Below are 20,236 nucleotides of genomic sequence, written 5' to 3' on the forward strand. Positions count from 1 at the left end.
TGGATTCCATCAAGGAAGTAGTAAGATGTTTCAGGGCTCAATGAATTCACTATATCTTCTGGGACTACGGGGTATGTGAGGCATATCCCTATCAATAAGGAATACTTCTTTTGTTTGGACTATGTGCAGAACATCTCATGTGATGCTGGTGAATACTTTAGACAAGCATACAACTCCATGCTTTATTTATTTTTATTTTTAACACTTGACGTTTATACTCAGCAAATCCCTGAACAAAGTTGCCTGTGTAGTCACATTTATTAGAGATTCTTAATCTAATTTTAATATATGTTAACTTTGAGGAGAGGACACAAAGCTAGATTTTTATTCTACTCAAATTATTTTTTAAATCAATAAATATTTAAATACTGCAAGAGATTATATTTTCAAAACTTCAGAAAAGTTTTAAAGACTAGAAAGATGGGGTCTATTGTAGAAAATCATCCATGTAAGCTTGCCTCTTCCATTATTAAATTTTCATCTAAAATACCTTTGATGTTTGCAATAGACCATTCTCATCAAGAGATGCCTTCCTGGTCATTTGTACTGGTGGGAGCTTTTCCATTCTTTTGGAAATTTCCTTCTTTGAAACTTTGCAAAGTTTATGTACTATTAGAGTTGTGTCATTACCTGAATGCTTTTAAAGATTCTTCAGTTGTTTCAAATCCTTGTTAATCACTTTTTTACCATCTTCTATAGTCTGAAAATCATTCTCCCCGACAGAGAAAACAGAAGCAAAAGAGAAGTTGAGTAGCTAGTTGTTCATTCTTTCTGTCATTTCATCCTCATCTCATCTTTTCTAAGCAGTGTTTCTATCTCTTCTTTCATCTTCCACTTTGCCTCTAGCATAACTGAAAGAATTCTTTTATGTTACCCTTGGCATTCATCATTAACCTCAGCTATTTCTGGGCTTCAGTATTCTTAAACACTGACAACTGCAGGTAACGTAACATAGTCAGAACACACTTGGAAAAACTGGCCATTCTCAGAGTTCCTTGAGCATCCAAAGCTCCTAACAAGAGGTTCCAAGCCCCATCTGGTGATAAATGGGAGAAAGGGAAGCTCCAGTCTTTTCTCCAACCCATACACCCCTAGCCATGAGCATATGAAAAGCTAAACAGTGTCTCACCTGGGCAAGCCTGAGACTGGATCAAGAGCTTTGGCTTTTCCCCTTTGCAGATGACTGAACCTCAATTTCATGATGATCCAGGTTTGATGGTGACCCTGTGATTTTGAGATATCCAGTGGAACTACTTGGGGGTGGGAGGTGTTTCTGCATTGGAAATTACAGTTGAAAAGAGAATGAACTCAAGCCCTGACCTGGCTAGCTAATAGACATGGATTTTGAGGTGAAAGCGTAGAGCTGAGGTTATGCTTATTTAGCAGTCCTACTTTACTTTCTGCTGAGGTTTAAGTATTAGCAACCTGAGCAGAGTGTTACAGTGGTTATAAGTTCAGTTATTGAATCCTGTTATATGTCTTTCTGTCAATGCCCTCCTGTGAATATTTTATATTTAGCATTTCTTTTGAATTCCAGATTCATACTATATGTACACTGAGTACCTTCTACTCCTCACCCTGCCCCTATGAGGAAACCCTGCCATGAGCCAAATCCTAAGCCTTAAATAATTTTTTTCTGAGGCTTTGGGGTGAGGAACATAACAAACCAAAGAAGATGAGAAAAGGGGGCCTGCCTCCTTCCATGAGAGGCCAGGATTGCCCAGTCAGTCAACCAATAAGCATTTATTAAGTGCTTACTATGTTCCAGGCACTGTACTAAGCAATAGGAATGCAAAGAAATGCAAAAACATAGCTCCTGACTACAAGGAGCTCACATTCTAATGTTTGCTCACATACAAAACAATTATGAACATACAACACATATACAGTGTAAATGGGAGATGATCTCGGGGAAAGGCACTAGCAGTATGGGGAATCAGGAAAGGTATCTTGCAGAAAGTGGAATTTGAACTGAGTCTTGAAAGAAGATGGGGAAACCAAGAGGTGTCATCAGTTCACAGTAGGTTAATGTTTCTTTTCTACTCTTCCATAAGTATTTCATGTAGCTAGTTATATGATAGATAGACAGAGACAGAGATATATTTGATATATATATAGATATATGTACTGATATTTCATGCATGTGAAATATGTATATATGCATTGTCCAAAAATATTTGTATCCATATTTTTGGCAGCCAAATACTGGAAAATCATCAATCAAAATACTGACACTCATCAATTGAGTAAATGCTCAATAAACTGTGGTACACGAATACAATGAACTACACTGTGTCATAAAAAATAATGAAGATGAGGAATTAGGAGAAATGTGGAAAGACTCACACGAACAAATGCAAACGGTTGAACTGGGAGAACACCATACCCGTTTGCAATAATAGAAATGAAAATATTAAAAGCAATGTAACAGTTGAAGTCAACCAGTCAACCTGAGAACATTAAAAACTACCAAACTCTAATTATAATCAGTCTTAGCCTAAGAAAACAGATGATAAAACATAAATCCCTCTTCTCTGTTTAAAGGCAGGGGTCTAGAGACGCAGGATATTGCATGCACTGTCAGATACAGCTACTGTGTCTATTGATCAGGCTTAACTGCTTTTTTTTGTTACAAGAGAGAGACGTCTTTGTGTGTCTCTGTGTGTGTGTGTGTCTGTGTGTGTGTGTGTTTGTATTGGCAAATGACTAGTGAAAAAACAAAAAGACATCAATTCAAAATAGATAAATAAAAGGATGACATTATGGTTACTTAAGAACAAGTCATGTCCAACTAGCCTGAATTTCTTTTTTTGACAAAGTTATTAGCTTAGTTGATCAGGTAAAAGCCACATACATAGCATACCTAAATTGTAACAAATTCTTTGGCAAATACTTCCTGATATCCCTGTGGAACAGTTACAGAGATATAAATTGGATGATAATACAAATAGGTAAATTGGGAATGGACTAAGTGGCATGTTTGTCAATCATTTAGATGAAGTCATAGAGAGCCTGATCAAATTTTCAGATGAAACAAAACCAGAAGAGATAGCCAACAAATTATACAACAGAATCAGTATCCAAAAAGATACTGTCAAGCTAAGACAGTAAGCAAATCTAATAAGATGAAACACAATAAGGATAAATGCAAAATCCCTATTTGGTTTCGAAACTCAAAGGTCAAAGTATAGAATGTTGCAGAACAAAAGGCTTCAGAAAAAGTTCTGTGGGTTTTTGGTGACAGCAAGCTCAATGAATCCAAAGTGAGACAAGGTATCCAAAATCCTGTGATCTTAGGCTGCATTGTTAAAAATTAAAATTAAAATAGCTAATATTTACATGAGTATCTTACATGCATTATCTCATCTGAACTTAAGTACTACTGGTATTATTATCCCTATTTTACAGGTGAGGCAGAGAGAGGTTTATATGACTTGACTATGGTCACATACAGTAAACTAGACAGTGTAGGAGGCAGATATTAAACTCAGGTCTCTCCTGACTTTATCCAGACTTTTGATGATTACACCATACAAATACAATACCAAGCATGTGGTTGCACTCTGCCCTGGTCAGACTACATTTAGATATTACAATCAAGTCTGGTAATATCATGTGGGCAGAAAAAAATCAATGGTTCAAGTCAATTCCATTCAACAAAACTCACTCAATTCAATTTAATAAACATTTATTAAGTGCCTACTATGTGCCCTGCAGGCACTGTGCAAATTCTTTATTATGTATGAGTCACTGTGCTAGGTGCAAGGTTACAAAGACCAAAAGGGGGGAGGGGCTTATATTGTACTTGAGAGATCTAATAAGCACAGAAAGAAATGAATGCAAGGTTATTTATGAGGGAGAAAGCACTAACTGGAAGGATCAAGGAAAGCTCCATGTAGGTTGGAGGAAGGAAAGGAGAGGGAAAAGAGAGAGAGAGGAGAGGAGAAGAGAGGAGAGGAGAGGAGAGAAGGGGAGGGGAGGGGAGAACTGAGTTAAGCCTTGCAGGAAAAAGATTCGGAGGTTAAGAAGGGAGTCTATTCCAAGGAAGGGGCATGCTGGAGCCAGCTGGTAAATTTGCTACCCAGAGCCAATTGTTACATTTTCAGCGTGAACATTTCAACCTTGGAGGCAATTATTGCAAATCAGGACTTGATTCATTGTTTTGTTGATTGTCTAGACTTTAAAAACTGATGGAGAAAACATTAATAATATACATTAAACTTAAAAGTATGTCCTATGTTTTAGGAGATAGGGGAGGTAGCTGGCACAGTGGATAGAGCACCAGGCTTGGAGTCAGGAAAACCTGAGTTCAAATTTGGCCTCACTTACTAGCTGTGTGATCCTGGGCAAGTCACCTAACCCTGTTTGCCTCAGTCCCTCAGTTGTTAAACGAGCTACAGATGAAAATGGCAAATCACTCCAGTATCTTTACCAAGAAAAACCCACACAGAGTCATGATTAGTCAGACATAACTGAACCCAAGAAGCTGTGTTTTAGGAAAGCCAGTATAGTTATCAGCACACCCCTGAGTAGAAGAGATGGCTCGAGTGATATCATGGAATGTTAAGTACAAGAAATAGCTATTAGGTGGCAGCTAGGTGGCACAGTATATAGAGCACTGGCCCTGGATTCAGGAGGACCTGAGTTCAAATCCAGCCTCAGACACATAACATTTACTAGCTGTGTGGACCCTGGGCAAGTCACTTAACTCCATTGCCTAGTGGAAAAAAAAAAAAAAAGAAATAGCTATTAGTCCTGAAATGCAGAGAGAGAAGGGAAATCATGTAAGATAAGTCTAGAAAGGTAGGCTAAATCCAAATTGTGGAGGCTCCTAAGATTCAGATTGACAGAAGACAATAACTAGGATGGTTACCTATCAACCCTAGTTAGGACTAAAAAAATCATATGAGAATTCTTTGAAGAAACTGCAGATGTCCAGAGAATAAAAGACTTAATAGGATATAATAGCTGTCTTCAAGTATTTAAAGGGATATGGTGTGGAAGAGACCTGTTCAGCTTGGCCCCAGGGGGCAGAACACTGGGTAGTTGCTACAGAAAAACAAATTTCCCATTCAAGATTGGGGGGAGGGGGGTTAATAATTAGAGCTGTCCCAAAAGTAAATGGGATGCTTTGATGACTTCCTAGACACTAAAGATCTTTATGTAGAAACGAGTTAGTCACTTAGGGAGGTAGAGAGAGAATTCCTCCTCAGTTATGGAGAGGATTAGAATAGATGAGCCATTCTGTGATTCTGCTAGTTTATGTTTCTGGGTATAGCCTTTTCTGCTGAGCAAACTTTCTCTTCAACAAACACCCCGAAGGATGCACCAGGGAATGTGTCAGCTATATGTCACTGACATACCACAGAAACTTACCATCTAAATATAGAATCAAACTTGCAGAAAATTCAGACTTGAAAAAAAATCCCCTTTCCTTCAGGTATCTTCAGCATCTATCCCCATTTACCCTGTGCCCTCATCCCCCAAATATCAAGCTCTTCCCAATCCAAAAAAGCCTCCTCTTGATCCCATCCAGCTGCCTTTCTTCTCCAATTCACTGCTAAACTTATTTAGAATGGTGTTTATACCACACTTTTCTAATTCTTCCCTACATGTTCATTCTCAATCTCTTACAATCTAGCTTCCCCCACATCATTCAACAGAAATTTTCTTAGATTGCCAATAACCTCCTAATCACCAAATTCAATGGTCTTTTGCTCAGTCCACAATGTTGTTGCATTTGACACTATTGATATACCCCTTCCTGTTAGATGATCTTTCTTGCTTAAGCTTCAGAGACGCCAGAGTCTCCTAGTTCTCCTGTAACATCTCTGAACATTCCTTCTATTTCCTGAGCCTGCTTGCTCCTTGTCCTCTTTCCAACCCCTTCCAACCAACAGATGTTCCTTTATCTCTGCAAGGATTTCTTCTTTCTCTGAACTCTCTCCCTTGACAATCTTATCTATGTCCATAGATATAGCAATTACTGCTTTGCAGATGGCTCCCAAATCTCTATTTCTAGGCATGCCTTGTATTCTGAGCTCCTGCCCAAAGATAGTTCATGCTGGTTGTCCCACTAAGATCCTAAATTCAACATGTTCATAACTAGGATCGTTTTCTTTCTCTTTAATCACACTTCTTCTTCTGCTTTACCATTTCAGGCTGTGGTCCCACTATTCACCCTGTCTCATGGGACCAAAATCCTAATACCATTTTTGTCTTTTCAATTCAATTCAGTTTAATTCATCAAGCATTTATTTTTTAGATAAATTGTATTGATATCTTTTTTTATCACCAGTATTTTACCCTGAATCTCTCTCCTCCCCCTACTTACTACAAGGTCATCTTATTTAGCAAAATATTTGTAAGGAAAAAAATCAGCAAAACTGATGAATATATCAAAAAAAAATCTGAAAATATATATATAAAGTTCCAACACGATGGACCTCCCACTTCTGCAAAGGAATGGTGTATGGGTGTCTTCTCATTTCTCTTCTTTGGGGTCATGCTTTCAACAAGCATTTATTAAGCAACTTGTGTGGGCTAGTAACTATGCTAGGTATGGGGGAGAGAAACGCAAAACTGAGGTGGTCCCAATTCTCAAGGAGCTTACATTTTATTGAGGGGAAACAATACACATGTAAAAATTAAATGTGAACAGTATGGCAAGTAATTTCTGAAGTGCAAGGCACTAGTAACACAGAGGATTTGATGGGGGGAGAAGGGGGACTTTCCTGTAGAAGTTATTCTCTCTGTACTCACTCTATACCACAAGTACTAATCCTTTGCACTCTGAACACACCTGTGCTCACACTGTTCCATAGAATGCCCAGGATATCCTCTCCCTCATTTCAATGCCACCGCCTCCATGAAATCTTCCTTGCTTCCTCCTGTCAGTTATGACCTTCCTGCTTACAGGGATGTGCTAGAAAATAAGTAGCAACCAGGTTTCCCAAAAGCTCAGCACACTTTTAAATTTAATCTGCATTATTTCTCCATCATTTTCTCAAGTCCAGACAATTAACAAAACAATACATCAAGCCCTGGTTTGTAACGTTAATGGATTTCAGTGGGGTAAATATTTACAGTGAAAATTTCACATCCAGACTGTTGAATTGTATCCTTCCTACCTCTGTCCTTAAACCTCTTCACATTGAGCTCTAATTTGCAACTCTCTCAAGTAGCTAGGTGGCACAGCAGATAGAGTGCCAGGCCTGGATTCAGGAAGACTTATCTTCCTGAGTTCAAATCCAGCCTCCAACTCTTAGCAGTGTGAACCTGAGCAAGTCACTTAACCCTGTTCACTTCAGTTTCCTCATCTGTAAAACAAGCTAGAGAAGGAATTGGCAAACCACTCCTGTACCTTTGCCAAGAAAACCCCAAAGAGTTGGACACAACTGATCATATGGTATTGTAAGGTTAACAAGCAATTGAGTTCAATAAAGATTTATTTAGTGCCTACTATTTATATGGTACTGTGTAGCATGGTTCTGTGTTTGGGGTTTATCATACAATTAGACTATAATAGGAAGGAAGGGAGAGAGGGAAACAAGCATTTATTAAGTGCCTACTATGTTCTAGGCACAGTTTTAAGCTCTTTACAAATACTATCTCATTTGATCCTCACTTCAACTCTGGAAGGTAGATGCTATTATTTCTCCCTATTTTATAGTGGACAAAACTAAGGCAGGTAGAGGTTAAGTGATATGTCCCAGGTAGTAAGTGTTTGAGGCCATATTTGAACTTAGGTCTTTGTGACTCCAGGCCCAGCACTCTAACCATTGCACCATCTAGATGCTACTAGAGAGGGGCTATGTCTTATATAAGCTTTGTTTCTCCCTCAGAACCCAGTATAGTAGTCTGCACACAGAATTAATCAATGTTTATTGCTTTAATGAGTGGATGAATACTGCTCTATGTTCAGCTTGTGGTGATCATTCTGTCCAGCCTGGCTTGCGATCAGATCCTTGTCTGTATAGGATACCATTAATAATAATAGTATTAATATTAACAATATTATGGGCAATCTTCTGTTAAGTGACATAGGGCATGGGATGAGGTTCAAATAAAAGAGACAGCTAAAAGACAACTTTAAAAGAATTAATTAAGCAAAGAAAAATTTTAAATAGATAAAAACATCTTATGCATTATCATCACATGAATGTAACATACTAGCTTCAGCAACATCATTTTGCAATAGAGTCACTAATACATTATAATCAAACCTGAGTTACTACTTGACCCCAGAGGCATTAACTCACCTTAGCAGCAGCTACTTACCATTAACCACATTCCTTAGTGCATATACACAGACATTGTTCCTGTGGAATTAAATGTTCTCTGCACCAGTGATTGACCTAACTTTGTGTTTTCCCAGCATCAATTAACATTAGATTGCATATGTCTGTGCAGGACACATAAGCCATAAATAACATGCAGAGAAAACTCAGACGGATTCATCAACTGTAACTCTTGATCAATAAGAACAGAATAAGATTTCCAAGATGGATTATATAAATGGGGGGGAAATGTTATTGGGTATTAGGAAACATAAAAACAATTAGGAGAATACAGAAAGAATAAGCTTGGAATAGAAGCTGTATGTTACATGCACAACACAATTTTAGAGGTCCATTTTTGGAGGCTAGTAAAATTTCTTTGGCTGCAATGCAACTGAACATAGAATGTGATTATCTAGAGATACCTCCTAATAAAACCAATTTTGCTTTTACTCCCATGTAGTTGGATTATTTCCACAAATCCTAGCTCGAAGAATTTTTCTACCATTTATTTAAAAAGAAATATAGCAGACCTTAGACGCTCCAAAAAAGTCCCAAATGAGACAATATAATTGAAATGCATGAGCTAATATTGCTTGTTGCCAGGAAAACAAGTATTCCAATATCTCTGTGCTCCAAGCATCAATGCAGCATCTTTCCTGAAGCTTTGGGGAGGCCTTTAAATACAAAGACAACAGTCCTCTTGGGCAGTGAAAGAACACTTTTCCATTGTGGCATTGATCTTCATTCTGAAACACCACTTGGGTAAAAACACTAAGGGCAGAATCAGAGACCACACCTGTCACTTTACAAAGACCACACACACACAGGGCCTGCATAGAGCCCAGCAGGATAGCCCAGGAGCCTAAATTTAATGCAGCCAAATTGTATAGCAGTCCTTGCCCTTCCAGCTGCAATCCTCACAAGCTTTGGTGAATCAGTCTCAAATTTCAGCTCAATTTTGCTACAACTGTTTGGATCCAGTCTTATTCTCTTCAACTATTCAATGAAGATTCTCACAATTTTTTCCTGTTCTAACAATTCTCTACTAGCTGTTAGCACTGAAGATGACAGTGCCAGAAAGAAGCAAGAGTGGCTAAAAACCCTTCTCTTCTCCAGCATTTGCTGGCTGGATGACAGACTCACCTCCATATTCCCAGAAAGAAAAAGAAAAAAAAACATTACATGAACATAAACATTTCCTTCAAGGAAGGGTAAAAAAAAATGTGTGTGTGAATGTGTGTGTTGTGTGTGTTGTGTGTATACATATATTCATGCATATATATGTATGTAGCTATATATATATGTTCCTGAGGTACCAAGTAAATCCTTGAGCCAAAAGGTCATTGGAATGAAGAAAAACAGCTGTCAGACACTTCCTTTAAACCCCCTAAAGAATAAATTCTCCTAGACAGCTGGGAAAAAAATAAAGTAGACATATAATTGTCAGAGCACCACAAAAATCAACCAAGAATTGAGTGCCAATTATGTGCCCAGCATAGAAGTTGTAGGGGATATAGAAAATGGTGTAATACTTCCAGTCCTTGTCCTCAAGGAGTTTATAATCCAATTGGCTAAATAAAGTTTAAATATATAAGTGCGTGGTTTATATAATTAAGTAGCAAAATGTATAGACCAAAAGCACTTTAGGAATTCAAAGAAAGGACTTCATTATGGGAAAAGACTTGTCGGGCAAAACTTCAGAGAGAAAAGAGGTCTTGGTACTGCATCTTGAAGGATTTAAGTATTTGGAAAACAGAAAAAATATTTCAGGCTATAGGCGTGTCATCAGGAAGATAATAAAATTCTATTAGGGACTGGCCACTATGAGCCTAGTCCCTCAGTATTCACAACCAAACACCTATTCCCAAAGTTCTATGGTTTTGGATGGGAACAAGGCAGAAAATATCCACATTGTGTAGAACTTACTAGGAAGGGGAAATCTAAGTATGCTTTATCTATTACAGATACATGACCTAAATATAAAAGGTCATATCATAAAGAAATGACAGGAGAATGGAAGAAGATATCTTTCACAACTAAGGATAGTGGCAGAGTTGTTGACCAAACATGGGATAAAGTTAATTATAAAAGACAAAATGGACAATTCTGATGGCCCAAAATTGAAAAGGTTTTGCACACACAAATTCAGTGTGTTTAGATTTAGAAAATAAACAGTTAACTGGGAGAGGAAATCTTTGCAGTCAATCTTTCTGATAAAGATCTGATAACCAAGATATAGAGGGAATTGATATATATTTCACTTTTTAATCATAACTTCTCCTGAGATTCTTGACTTTTTATTCTTTCAGATGAATTTTATAATTTTCTAGTTCTATAATCTTTTGTATTTTGATCAATATGGCGCTAGGTCTACAAATTAAAAATTGTCATTTATATTATATCCATGCAACCCAACCATAACCATTTACTATCTCTCAAATTATTTGTCTTTATTTCTGCAAAGTGTTTTGTCATTGCATTCACATAATTCCTATATGTATCATTGTAATTAGACTCCCAGATAATTTATACATTCTGTGGCTATATTAAAAAGGATTTTACTCTCCTTCTTTCCAGGGAGTTTTGTCAATAATACATAGAAAGGCAAATTATTTTGTGGATTAATTTTAATCCTGTTTTTTTTAAAGTTGTTTATTGTTTCAATTAATTTTTACTTCAATCTCTATTACTTTTTTTTTGGTATCAAATTTGTTTTATTCTTTACAGTTTCTCAATCATCTCAATAGTGCTGCTTCCATCTGAAGGAGCATCCTTCTGTAAGTCTTGCCTTTCCTCCAGTAAGCTGACAGAGCACAGTGGAGCATCCCACACAGAGAACCACTGTTTGTGCATGGCTGAAGACAGTAGTGATTTTATAGCACCCTGGGCACTTTACGTCCATGAAATACAAGTTCAGACTCTGTACCAGTTGCTTCTTCTTGTGTTTCCGCTTCTCCTCCTCGTGAGAGGGGTGCAGGAGGTCTTTCGCAAGAGGCATGTTGGTGCGGGGAGATCTTCACCGCCGGAAAAGAATTTCTTTTACTTTTTAAGTAAACCATCATATTATCTTCAAGAAGAGATCATTTTGTTTCTTCATTACATATGCTTATTTCCTCAGTATCTTTTCCTTGTCTTATTGCTATAGCTAGCATTTCTAGAACTGTATCAATTAACAAAGGTGACAATGGACATCCACGCTTTACCACAGATCTTACTGGAAAGGTCTCTAGTAGTTTTCCATTACAGATAATGTTAGCTCTTGAGTTTAGATAGATACAATTTACCATTCTAAGGAAAGATCTACTTATTGCGAACGTTTTAGTTTTGTTTTGTTTTTTGGAGAAAGGAATGTTGTGTTTTGTCAAAAAGGTTGGCTTTTTTCTGCATCTATTGATATAAAAATGTGCTAGGTTTGGGTTTATTTTGTTTTGGTTTTTGGTTGATTGGTTGGTTGGTTAAGACAGGGTATAACTATCTCACCCAGGCTCAATGTACACTGATTCCTTATGAGCTAAATCTACTTTTGATTGGCCGGGGAGTTTTGACCTTCTCCATTCCCAGACTGGGCCATTTTGCCCCGCCTTGGCCTAATGACCTCTACCTCCTACCACCCAGGGCCTCACTGTTTGGTACCAGATACAGTACAGATATACAGTCAGCTATAACCCTACTACAATTCAGGAACTTTCAAATTCAAGCAGCACACCAGCCTCAGCTTCACCTATTAACAGAGATTACAGGCAAGCACCACCATGACCAACTGTTCATGTGCTGTTTATGGGTTTTGTTATTAACATGTTCTATCATGTTCACATTTTCCCTAACACTAACCCACCCTAAATTCATGGTATAAATCCAACTAGGTCACAGCATGTAACTTTTTAATATGTGATCCCTTTGCTAATATTTTATTCAATATTTTTGTCTCAGTCCCATCTCCGTCTCCTCTTTGCACAATCCTGAATTGGGAATTAGCTCTGTCCCCTGCTGTGGGCTTGACAGTCCTCAGCTGGATATTGGATATCGTGCTGGAAGCTACCCCCTCACCTCCACTCCCTCCCCTCAACACGTATACTGGCCCTGTCTCTGACTGTGATTCTGAGAAGAAGGCTATATTCCAGGCTCATGGAGAGCTCCCGGGATCCAGTGCTACATTAGCCTTGTCCCTTATTATCACTCCTTAAGGAGTACTGGGTTCAGGCTTCTTGCATTCCCCCAAGAGGGCACTGCACAATGACCTACAGAGGATGGATAAGCCAAAAAACACAGTGCCTGGCACACAGTGGGCATTTAATAAATACCCATTGACTTGACAGACTAGGTCTGAGATCCTGCTGGCTTCAGGTTCCATTTAGAAGAGCTCCTGCTGCCTTATACTGACCATCCACAGGCTTCTGGCTACCTTCTTGCATAGTCCTGGACTGGATGGAGGAATGTATTGGTGTTTCTCTTTGGCCTCTGAATCATTCACTGTTCCATCTGTGGCTTTGTGGATCTTTGATGGGGCATATATGGCAGAACCCAGTTCCTCTAGGACCTTTCATGGTACCATTTTAACCAGGAGTCATTTTTATGTATTTTCTTAAGCAACAAAAATATATTGAGCCACACAGCCTCCCCGAGTGATAATTTTTTTATCTCTGTCCTGTGTACCTAATCTTTTTTTAGTTTTCTTTCTCTCCACAATTCTTTATTCAATGAATTATTTTATTTGCTAACTTTTGAGTCACTCTGTGCCATTGACTCTCATGGTCATAGAATTTAGAGCTGGAAGAGACCTTGGAGAGCATTCCTTTCATTTATGAGGAAACCAAGGCTCAGAAGTGAAGCAACTTGCCCACATTCAAAGTGCTCACCACAGTGCCTGGCAGATAGTTGGCACTATATAAATGTTTTTTCCTCTTCCACAGCAATACAGGCAGTAAGTGGCAGAATAGAAATTCAAACCCTGGTCTCCTAGACTCCAAATCCAGTATGAATCTTTGCACCACAGTGTACATCTTCATGTATTAAAGTCAATAAGTAGAAAAGAGAAGAGAAAGGAATAAGGGAGGGGAGGAGAGAATAAGCATTTATATTATGTACAAGGTACTGTGCTAAACACTTTGCATATACTATCTCATTTAAGACTCACAACACCGGAACAGCTAGGTGACGCAGTGGATAAAGCACCAGCCCTGAAGCCAGGAGGACCTGAGTTCACATCTGACCTCAGACCAAACACTTGACACTTACTAGCTGTGTGACCCTGGGAAAGTCACTTAACCCCAATTGCCTAAAAAAAAAAATTTTTTTTTAATTGAAAATAAAATAAAATAAAATAAAAAAAGACTCACAACACCCTTGTAAAGGAGCTGCTACAATTAGCCCCATTTTACAGTTGAGGAAATTGAGGCGAGCAAAGAATTTTTTAAAGTGATTTGCCCAAGGTCACACAGCTAGTAAGTGTCTGAGGCTGGTATTAAACTCAGGTCTTCCTGACTCCAAGCCTAGCACTCTATCCACTGTGCCACCCAGCTGCCTCCAAGTATATTCGTCTGTGACTTCTTCTTCCTCATTTCCTTACCATTCATTAAGGTGGTCTGACCATTTGACTCTAGAAGCTGAGGGATGCCTATGCCTTTTAACCAATGTTATTGACCATGCTCATTTTTCCTAGATTCCTAGTTCCTATTTCCCAGGACCTCTAAGGACGGGCAACCAGGCAAATAATTCTTAAGCATATGCCTCTCTTTGATAAGTTGCAAAATATAAAAAAGACAAGATCTTAGAAAATGTGACTGAATAGTCATTTTAAAATATTTACCATATATTTTTTTAATAGCCAGGGCCCCTCATATGTTTAAAATATGATCATCATTACAACTCAGTGTACAATTCTACTTTTCAGGCACACTCACATCTATTATGCAAGGCAAAGTACATCTGTAGACATTGAACCCTTATGTTCCAATTCAATCCACCTATTAATCATTTACAAACTTGTTGTGAAGCACAAAAGGGTACTGGATCCCTTATCTAAGAAGGGATAGAAGATGCTTTTTGCATTTGCTAATTTATATTAATATGGGCCTCACTCACTAAGTAAAGACCTCTGAAAAGCTGGAGATGAAGTTGTTTTTCAACAACACGTAAAAAAAAAAAACCCTGAGGCATGCAAAAATAAGAAATTTTATCATAATCAAAAACGTCTTGTTCAATCCTCCACGCATATTTTTTCCCTTCCTGTTCCAGGCTGTCTGGAGGTTTTCGGCAGCAGGCCTACAGACATGGCTGGCTCTTTAATGGGGATGACCTCATCTGTACGCCACACAGCTGCAGAGACACAAGCTGCGTGCACTCTGCTAGAAACAACAGATTTCTGGGGAATTTATTTGTTCACACATGAACAGTAAATCAACATTCGGCAATAAGTTGCAATGGGTTTTCACTTTGTGGGAAAGGCCTAACCACCCAATTTTTACAAGGAAGAGAGAGAGAGAAGAAAAACTATATCAGAGGTAACTGAATTAAAAACTCTTAGGAATACAAGATCTCCAACAAGTGATGTAAGTCAGACTTGGCCAAATAAGGGCATTTTTAGAGTAATCACTAAACCTGGATAGAGTATCACATCTGCATTGTTAATCCTGTCCTCCTTCATGTCACCACCATTTAAAAAAATAATAACCTCCCACATACCATTGAGATGGGGTTCCCTCTCAAGCCTCTGTTATTTTTGGATAGGAGAATTGGCAAGAAATACCTGCAGAGATATATATTCCAGCATAAGAAAAAGAAAAAGCAAAGAATAAGAACCCAAAACTACAAGCTCATACTTTTTTTTTAAAAAGTGACTGTGGGGAACCTAGTGTCTTACATTTTACTAAAATCTCAGGTTTAGTTCCTAATGTCATTAAGTGGGGTCAAAACAGCTGAAAAGCCCCATCCCCATGAAGGACATGTCAAGTTTTCAACCAGAGTCTCCATTCAAAAAAGGAGACCAACAGGTTATTTTTGTGGGAAAAGGGGGCCCACAAAGTGAACATAAGAGTTTCTAGTCGAACAAGAACCACCTCAGAGAGCATGCTCAGAATGATTATTTTAGTTCCAGTCGAGCACATGGAAGTTTTGGGGGCCCTATGCTTTAAGAAGACAAAGAATCCCCTTATTGGTTGTTGAGTGGGATGACTCAATAGATGTTTAAATGGAGTTACTCCTTCCTAATCTTTCTCTTCCCTCCAGCTGTGAATCATGTCAAGATTGCTTCAAGATGCTTCTCAAAAGGGCCATGGGAAAATCCCCTGCCCCAGCCACCATATGGCTATGATCACATCACAAGTAAAGAACATAACTAACCTAGATGAGACTGAGCCTGGGCTGGGGCTGTCACTATCACGTTTCCTGATCATAGGTAAATGATTACCTATACCAAGATGGAGATGTCCAGGCTTGGAGCCAACCTTGTGAGTTTGAGAGGTCTGGTGATCCTAGATTCCACTGAGTTGGAGCTGACATCAGCAAAGGGAGAACTGCTCTTGGAGAAGAAGATCACCACAGATGATTTGCCCAAGCTTAGTCCACTTTGCTAGAAAACACGCAACGGTTGTTTGGATAATAGATAGGTGAAATATAAACTGCCTAATCAGCAATCCTTTAAACTGCTTTATCTTGTGATGACTGATTGCCACAGAATCCTCTGATAAAGCTTAAGTATCTGCCTCATGAAAGTATTTAATAGGAGTTTTAAGTTAAGATACTGAATCCTGTTTTTTAAGTTGTTCTGTCAATGTGCACTATGAATCTTTTTTGTCTGTTTGGCTTGTAGCATTTGTCTTGTGTATAGGAAATTAATATCCTCCCCATACATGGTTTATATTACACATTAAGTACCTTTTTTGGGGGGAATTATGTACCTTTTTTTAACTCCCCAGTCTGCGGAGGCCCTAGATATGAGCCAAAACTTAAGCCTTAAGCAATTTTTACCCAGGATACCAGAGTGTGCATTTAATGATAAAAGAGGGCCTAGCTCCCCTCTCTTCAGAGAGTTGTTATCTGTTTTGGAAGAGAGAATGAACACACCAAAAAAATCCTTATTTTAGCAGTTAGATTATAAACTCAAGCATAGAAATGGTCTTCTGTTTTTGTACCTCTTATAATGGTGACACAATGCTGGACACAAAATAGGTATGTGTAATACGCTGTTGTTTGCCAAACAAAACTGTTTCTGCTCTTTCATGAAATTCCTTAAATAAAATAAAGAAGAGAAGCAGTCTGGTGTGTGATAGATATAGGCAGGGATATCATGCAACTCCAGTGTTAAAACGGATATGAAAGACTTCAGAAACCTTAAAGCACTATAGAAATGCCAGTTATTATTATATTAGCCTACAGTCACCAGGCCTCTAGTCTAGAATGACTTCATTCCCTGAGTTTTCTACTATACTTCTAATGTGCTCCAGCAATATTTATGGAGGGACACAGGGGTGTGCTGGTCAATGTTTAACAACCTGGCTCTCAAAAATAAAAGTATGCACTCATACTTTTAAATTTAATCTGAATTATTAACACTTTCTCAAGTCTAGAAAATCAACAAAACAATAATCAAGCCCTGATTTTCAGCAATTGCTGATTTCTGAAGTGCAAAAGCTCAGACTGAAAATTTAACAACAGGATCTCTCACAAGCTGGTTGGAGCTGATTTCAGCACACTCCTAGATAGAGATCCAATCTTAGCAACATGAAGACTTGGGTATAAGTCCTGCCTCTCTCATAAACTAACTGAGTGACCTATAGCAAGTCACTTAACCTCTCAATGCTCCCAGGAAATTCTCTAAAACTAAAAGGTACAGACCAATTACCAATCTACATTTGTGAAATAAATTTCCACTCCGGGAATCCCCCGAACCAATTAAATGACAGATCTAGGAAGAGGAAAAGATATTTATTCATGTCTCCTCTGGATTTTCAAGCAGCAGTATTCATTCAAAGACTCCAGAGTCTACAGCAGTCAACTGCAGTTACGATATTCCAAGTTCCCCTTGATATGAAAATAGACTGAACCTACAAAGAAGGAAGGCACACATGTAATCTAACTATAAAGCAATGACAAATTTCCACAAGCCACACATGAAAATCAGGTCTGGAACTTTATAATTATTAAATCAAAGATGTCCATAATTTAAAGAAAAAAAAACCTACTCAAAGATATGATTAAAAAAAACTTAATTCTGTTACTTGTACCAGACTCAAGTCCTTTTTCCAGGAGATTCAAATGGTGAGTGGACAGCTAGATGGCACAGTAGCTAGAGCTATGGTCTTGGAACCAGGAAGACTCATCTTCAAGAGTTCAAACCTGACCTCAGACACTTACTAGCTGGGCAAGTCCTATTTGCCTCAATTTCCTCATCTGTGAGCTGGAGAAGGAAATGGCAAACCACTCCAATATATTTGCCAAGGGAACCCCAAATGGGGTCATGAAAAGTCAGACATGACTAAAATGACTGAACAACAACAACAAATGGTAGGTGATTAACTGGTATAGTTGCTCCTTCTATCAAGAATTATGGGAACAGATCAACCAAACTTTCACTCCAAAGTCCATAGTACACTTACAGTCATTCATAAAACTTCTCATCAATATACGAAAAAACAGGGAGTCCATATAGATGTCATCCACATAGTTCTTGATCTTGAAAGGGTGTTGAGTAATTGTTCAGATTTGATCTAAGAGAAGCATCAGTGACATATTAGGTAGAGTACTTAACTTGAGGTAGGAAGATGTGGGTTCAAATATTACTTCAGATACTTACTAGCTATGCAGTCCTGGGCAAGTGCCTACTATGTGCTAGGTTCTAAAGGCTCAGTTATCTTCTGTAAAATGGGGATAACAATAGGTTTAGCACTTATCTTACAGGGTTTTTGTGAAGATCAAATGAAATAACACTTAAAGCCCTTTGCAAACTTAAAGCCCTATACATTGGCCAGTTAATTAGTATTATCATTACTATGATTATTGAAGAAATTAGTAAAGTGGTCTATACGCTATGGATTTCCTTGGAGATATAAAGAAATGAGTTTCAAGATACCTCTCTTCTTCAAAATGGCTGCATAAGGTAGTTATAATGGTGTTATCCCTGAGTTGTGAAAGCAACCAGGAGGAATATGGAACAGAACTTCTAGTACCTTCAAAAAAGGGAGGTGAGGAGGCTTATGAAAGGGGCCTGTAAACCAAAGGTGTCAAAGTCATGGCTTGTGGGTTGCATGCTGACCACAAAACTCCCAAGTGAGGTGAACCAGATTAAAATATAATTGGGAAATGGTTAACAAAATAAATAAAAATACAGTAAAAACATAGGTACTGTTAATTTGTGGTTTTCTAAGTCAATGAGCCCATAGGGATCCTTTCTATTTGAGTTTGACCCCACTGATTTAAGCTCCATTTTACCCAGGTTATATTTGCCCTCTTCTTCTCAGCCATTCAATATATCAGATATTCAATATATCAGATCATTCGATATAAATAACATGGAGTATGAGAAAGTGACAAATAGACAAACTCGGGTATTTTTGGATGTTACCTTTAAAACAGTACTACAGTGGAAAGAACCTCGAATTTAGATTCAGAAGACTTAGTACATTCAAATCCCAGCTGTTAGCTTGCTACCTGAATAATACGGGACAAGCCACTTCCCATATTATCTTACTTATAAAATAAGAGGGTTAGACTACATGATCTGTAAAGCTCAAAAATGATTAATTTTTTCTAAGTAGTCGTATCATTCATTGCTCTGTTAATATACCACGCGGGATGGAAAAAAACTTTAAGATTCATTTTTGTATCTCTGTTCTAAAAGTCCGTAAGGCCTAAAGTGAAAGGAATCATCTCACACACACACACACACACACACACACACACACACACACACTCTCTCTCTCTCTCTCTCTCTCTCTCTCTCTCTCTCTCTCTCTCTCTCCATTGTTTTTCTTGGCCAGTCCAGATGGTGTCAGATAGAAAGAGAAATGTGTCATTGTAACAGTGAAAGACAGGAGCATTGGCAGTAGATAACAGAGAATGCTGAATGGAAGTAACACAGGATATCAATAATAAGCTAAGAGATGAGTGGAAAGGGAAAATATGCAAGGCAAGTAACCAATATGCAGAAGAAGAAATTCCTATCAGTGGCAAATGGAGATAAAAGATGAAACATACTGCAATGTGAAATAAAGGATATTCTGTCTGCCTGCATGCCTGTTTTGTACTGAACATAGTATAGTCTTGGAGCTCTGATTCAAGTATTCTCTGTCCACTCCTAAATTATTTCCCCTTTCTTTGTTCTCAACTGTAACATTGTCACTGTTATTTGTTACCAAATTCTTTTTTTTCTCCAGTTATATATTAATATTTCTAGCTCCAGACTAAGTTTTCTTACTGGGTTATCTGGGGATTTGTTTTTGTTTGGTGGGGGGAGGAGAGAGTCTGACCTGCAACTTCATCAGGATGGGGAATTCCCAGTATGCAAACTCCCTCCACCAAAACAAATCAGTAAATCTGTCACTTATACTGTTAGCAAGTTGTCTAGGTCATTGATGGGTTAAGTGACTTAACCAGGGTCACATAGCTGGTATTTGTCAGAGAAAGAATTGGAACCCAGATCTTTCTGTCTCCATAACCAGCCATCTATGTGCAAATAATGCTGCCTTTACCTTTTCTTTTTTTTCTTCGATTTTTTTAAAAATTGTATTTTCAGTTCCAAATTTTCTCCTTCCCTCTAGCTCCTCCTTCATCGAGAAGGCAAAAAAACACAAAAAAACCAACACCATATTCATTATACATTGGAAGTTATGCAAAACATATTTTCACATTAGCCATATTGCAAAAAAAGTCAGAAAAATAAATTAAGAGAAAATTTTCTTCAATCTGCACTCTAAGTCCATAAGTTCTCTCTCCAGAGTTGTATAGCAATTTTTATCATG

At 38.1% G+C, this 20,236-nt stretch overlaps 1 protein-coding gene across 1 annotated transcript; it reads right to left on the minus strand.

Moving 5' to 3' along the window:
* Positions 1 to 11,022: 11,022 nt before the first annotated feature.
* Positions 11,023 to 11,295, minus strand: LOC114022886 (40S ribosomal protein S27-like). Its single transcript, XM_027835320.1, has one exon. It carries the CDS (start codon positions 11,278 to 11,280, stop codon positions 11,023 to 11,025), a length of 258 nt encoding a protein of 85 aa, XP_027691121.1. The 5' UTR covers positions 11,281 to 11,295.
* Positions 11,296 to 20,236: the final 8,941 nt, after the last annotated feature.

This window comes from Vombatus ursinus, unplaced genomic scaffold, assembly GCF_900497805.2.
Source record: "Vombatus ursinus unplaced genomic scaffold, bare-nosed wombat genome assembly UNPS02014814.1, whole genome shotgun sequence".
Lineage (NCBI taxonomy): Eukaryota > Metazoa > Chordata > Mammalia > Diprotodontia > Vombatidae > Vombatus > Vombatus ursinus.

What these genes read in the sequence shown, in the direction of transcription:
- LOC114022886 (XM_027835320.1), bottom strand. Translation starts at nt 11,280, where the DNA reads ATGCCTCTTGCGAAAGACCTCCTGCACCCCTCTCACGAGGAGGAGAAG.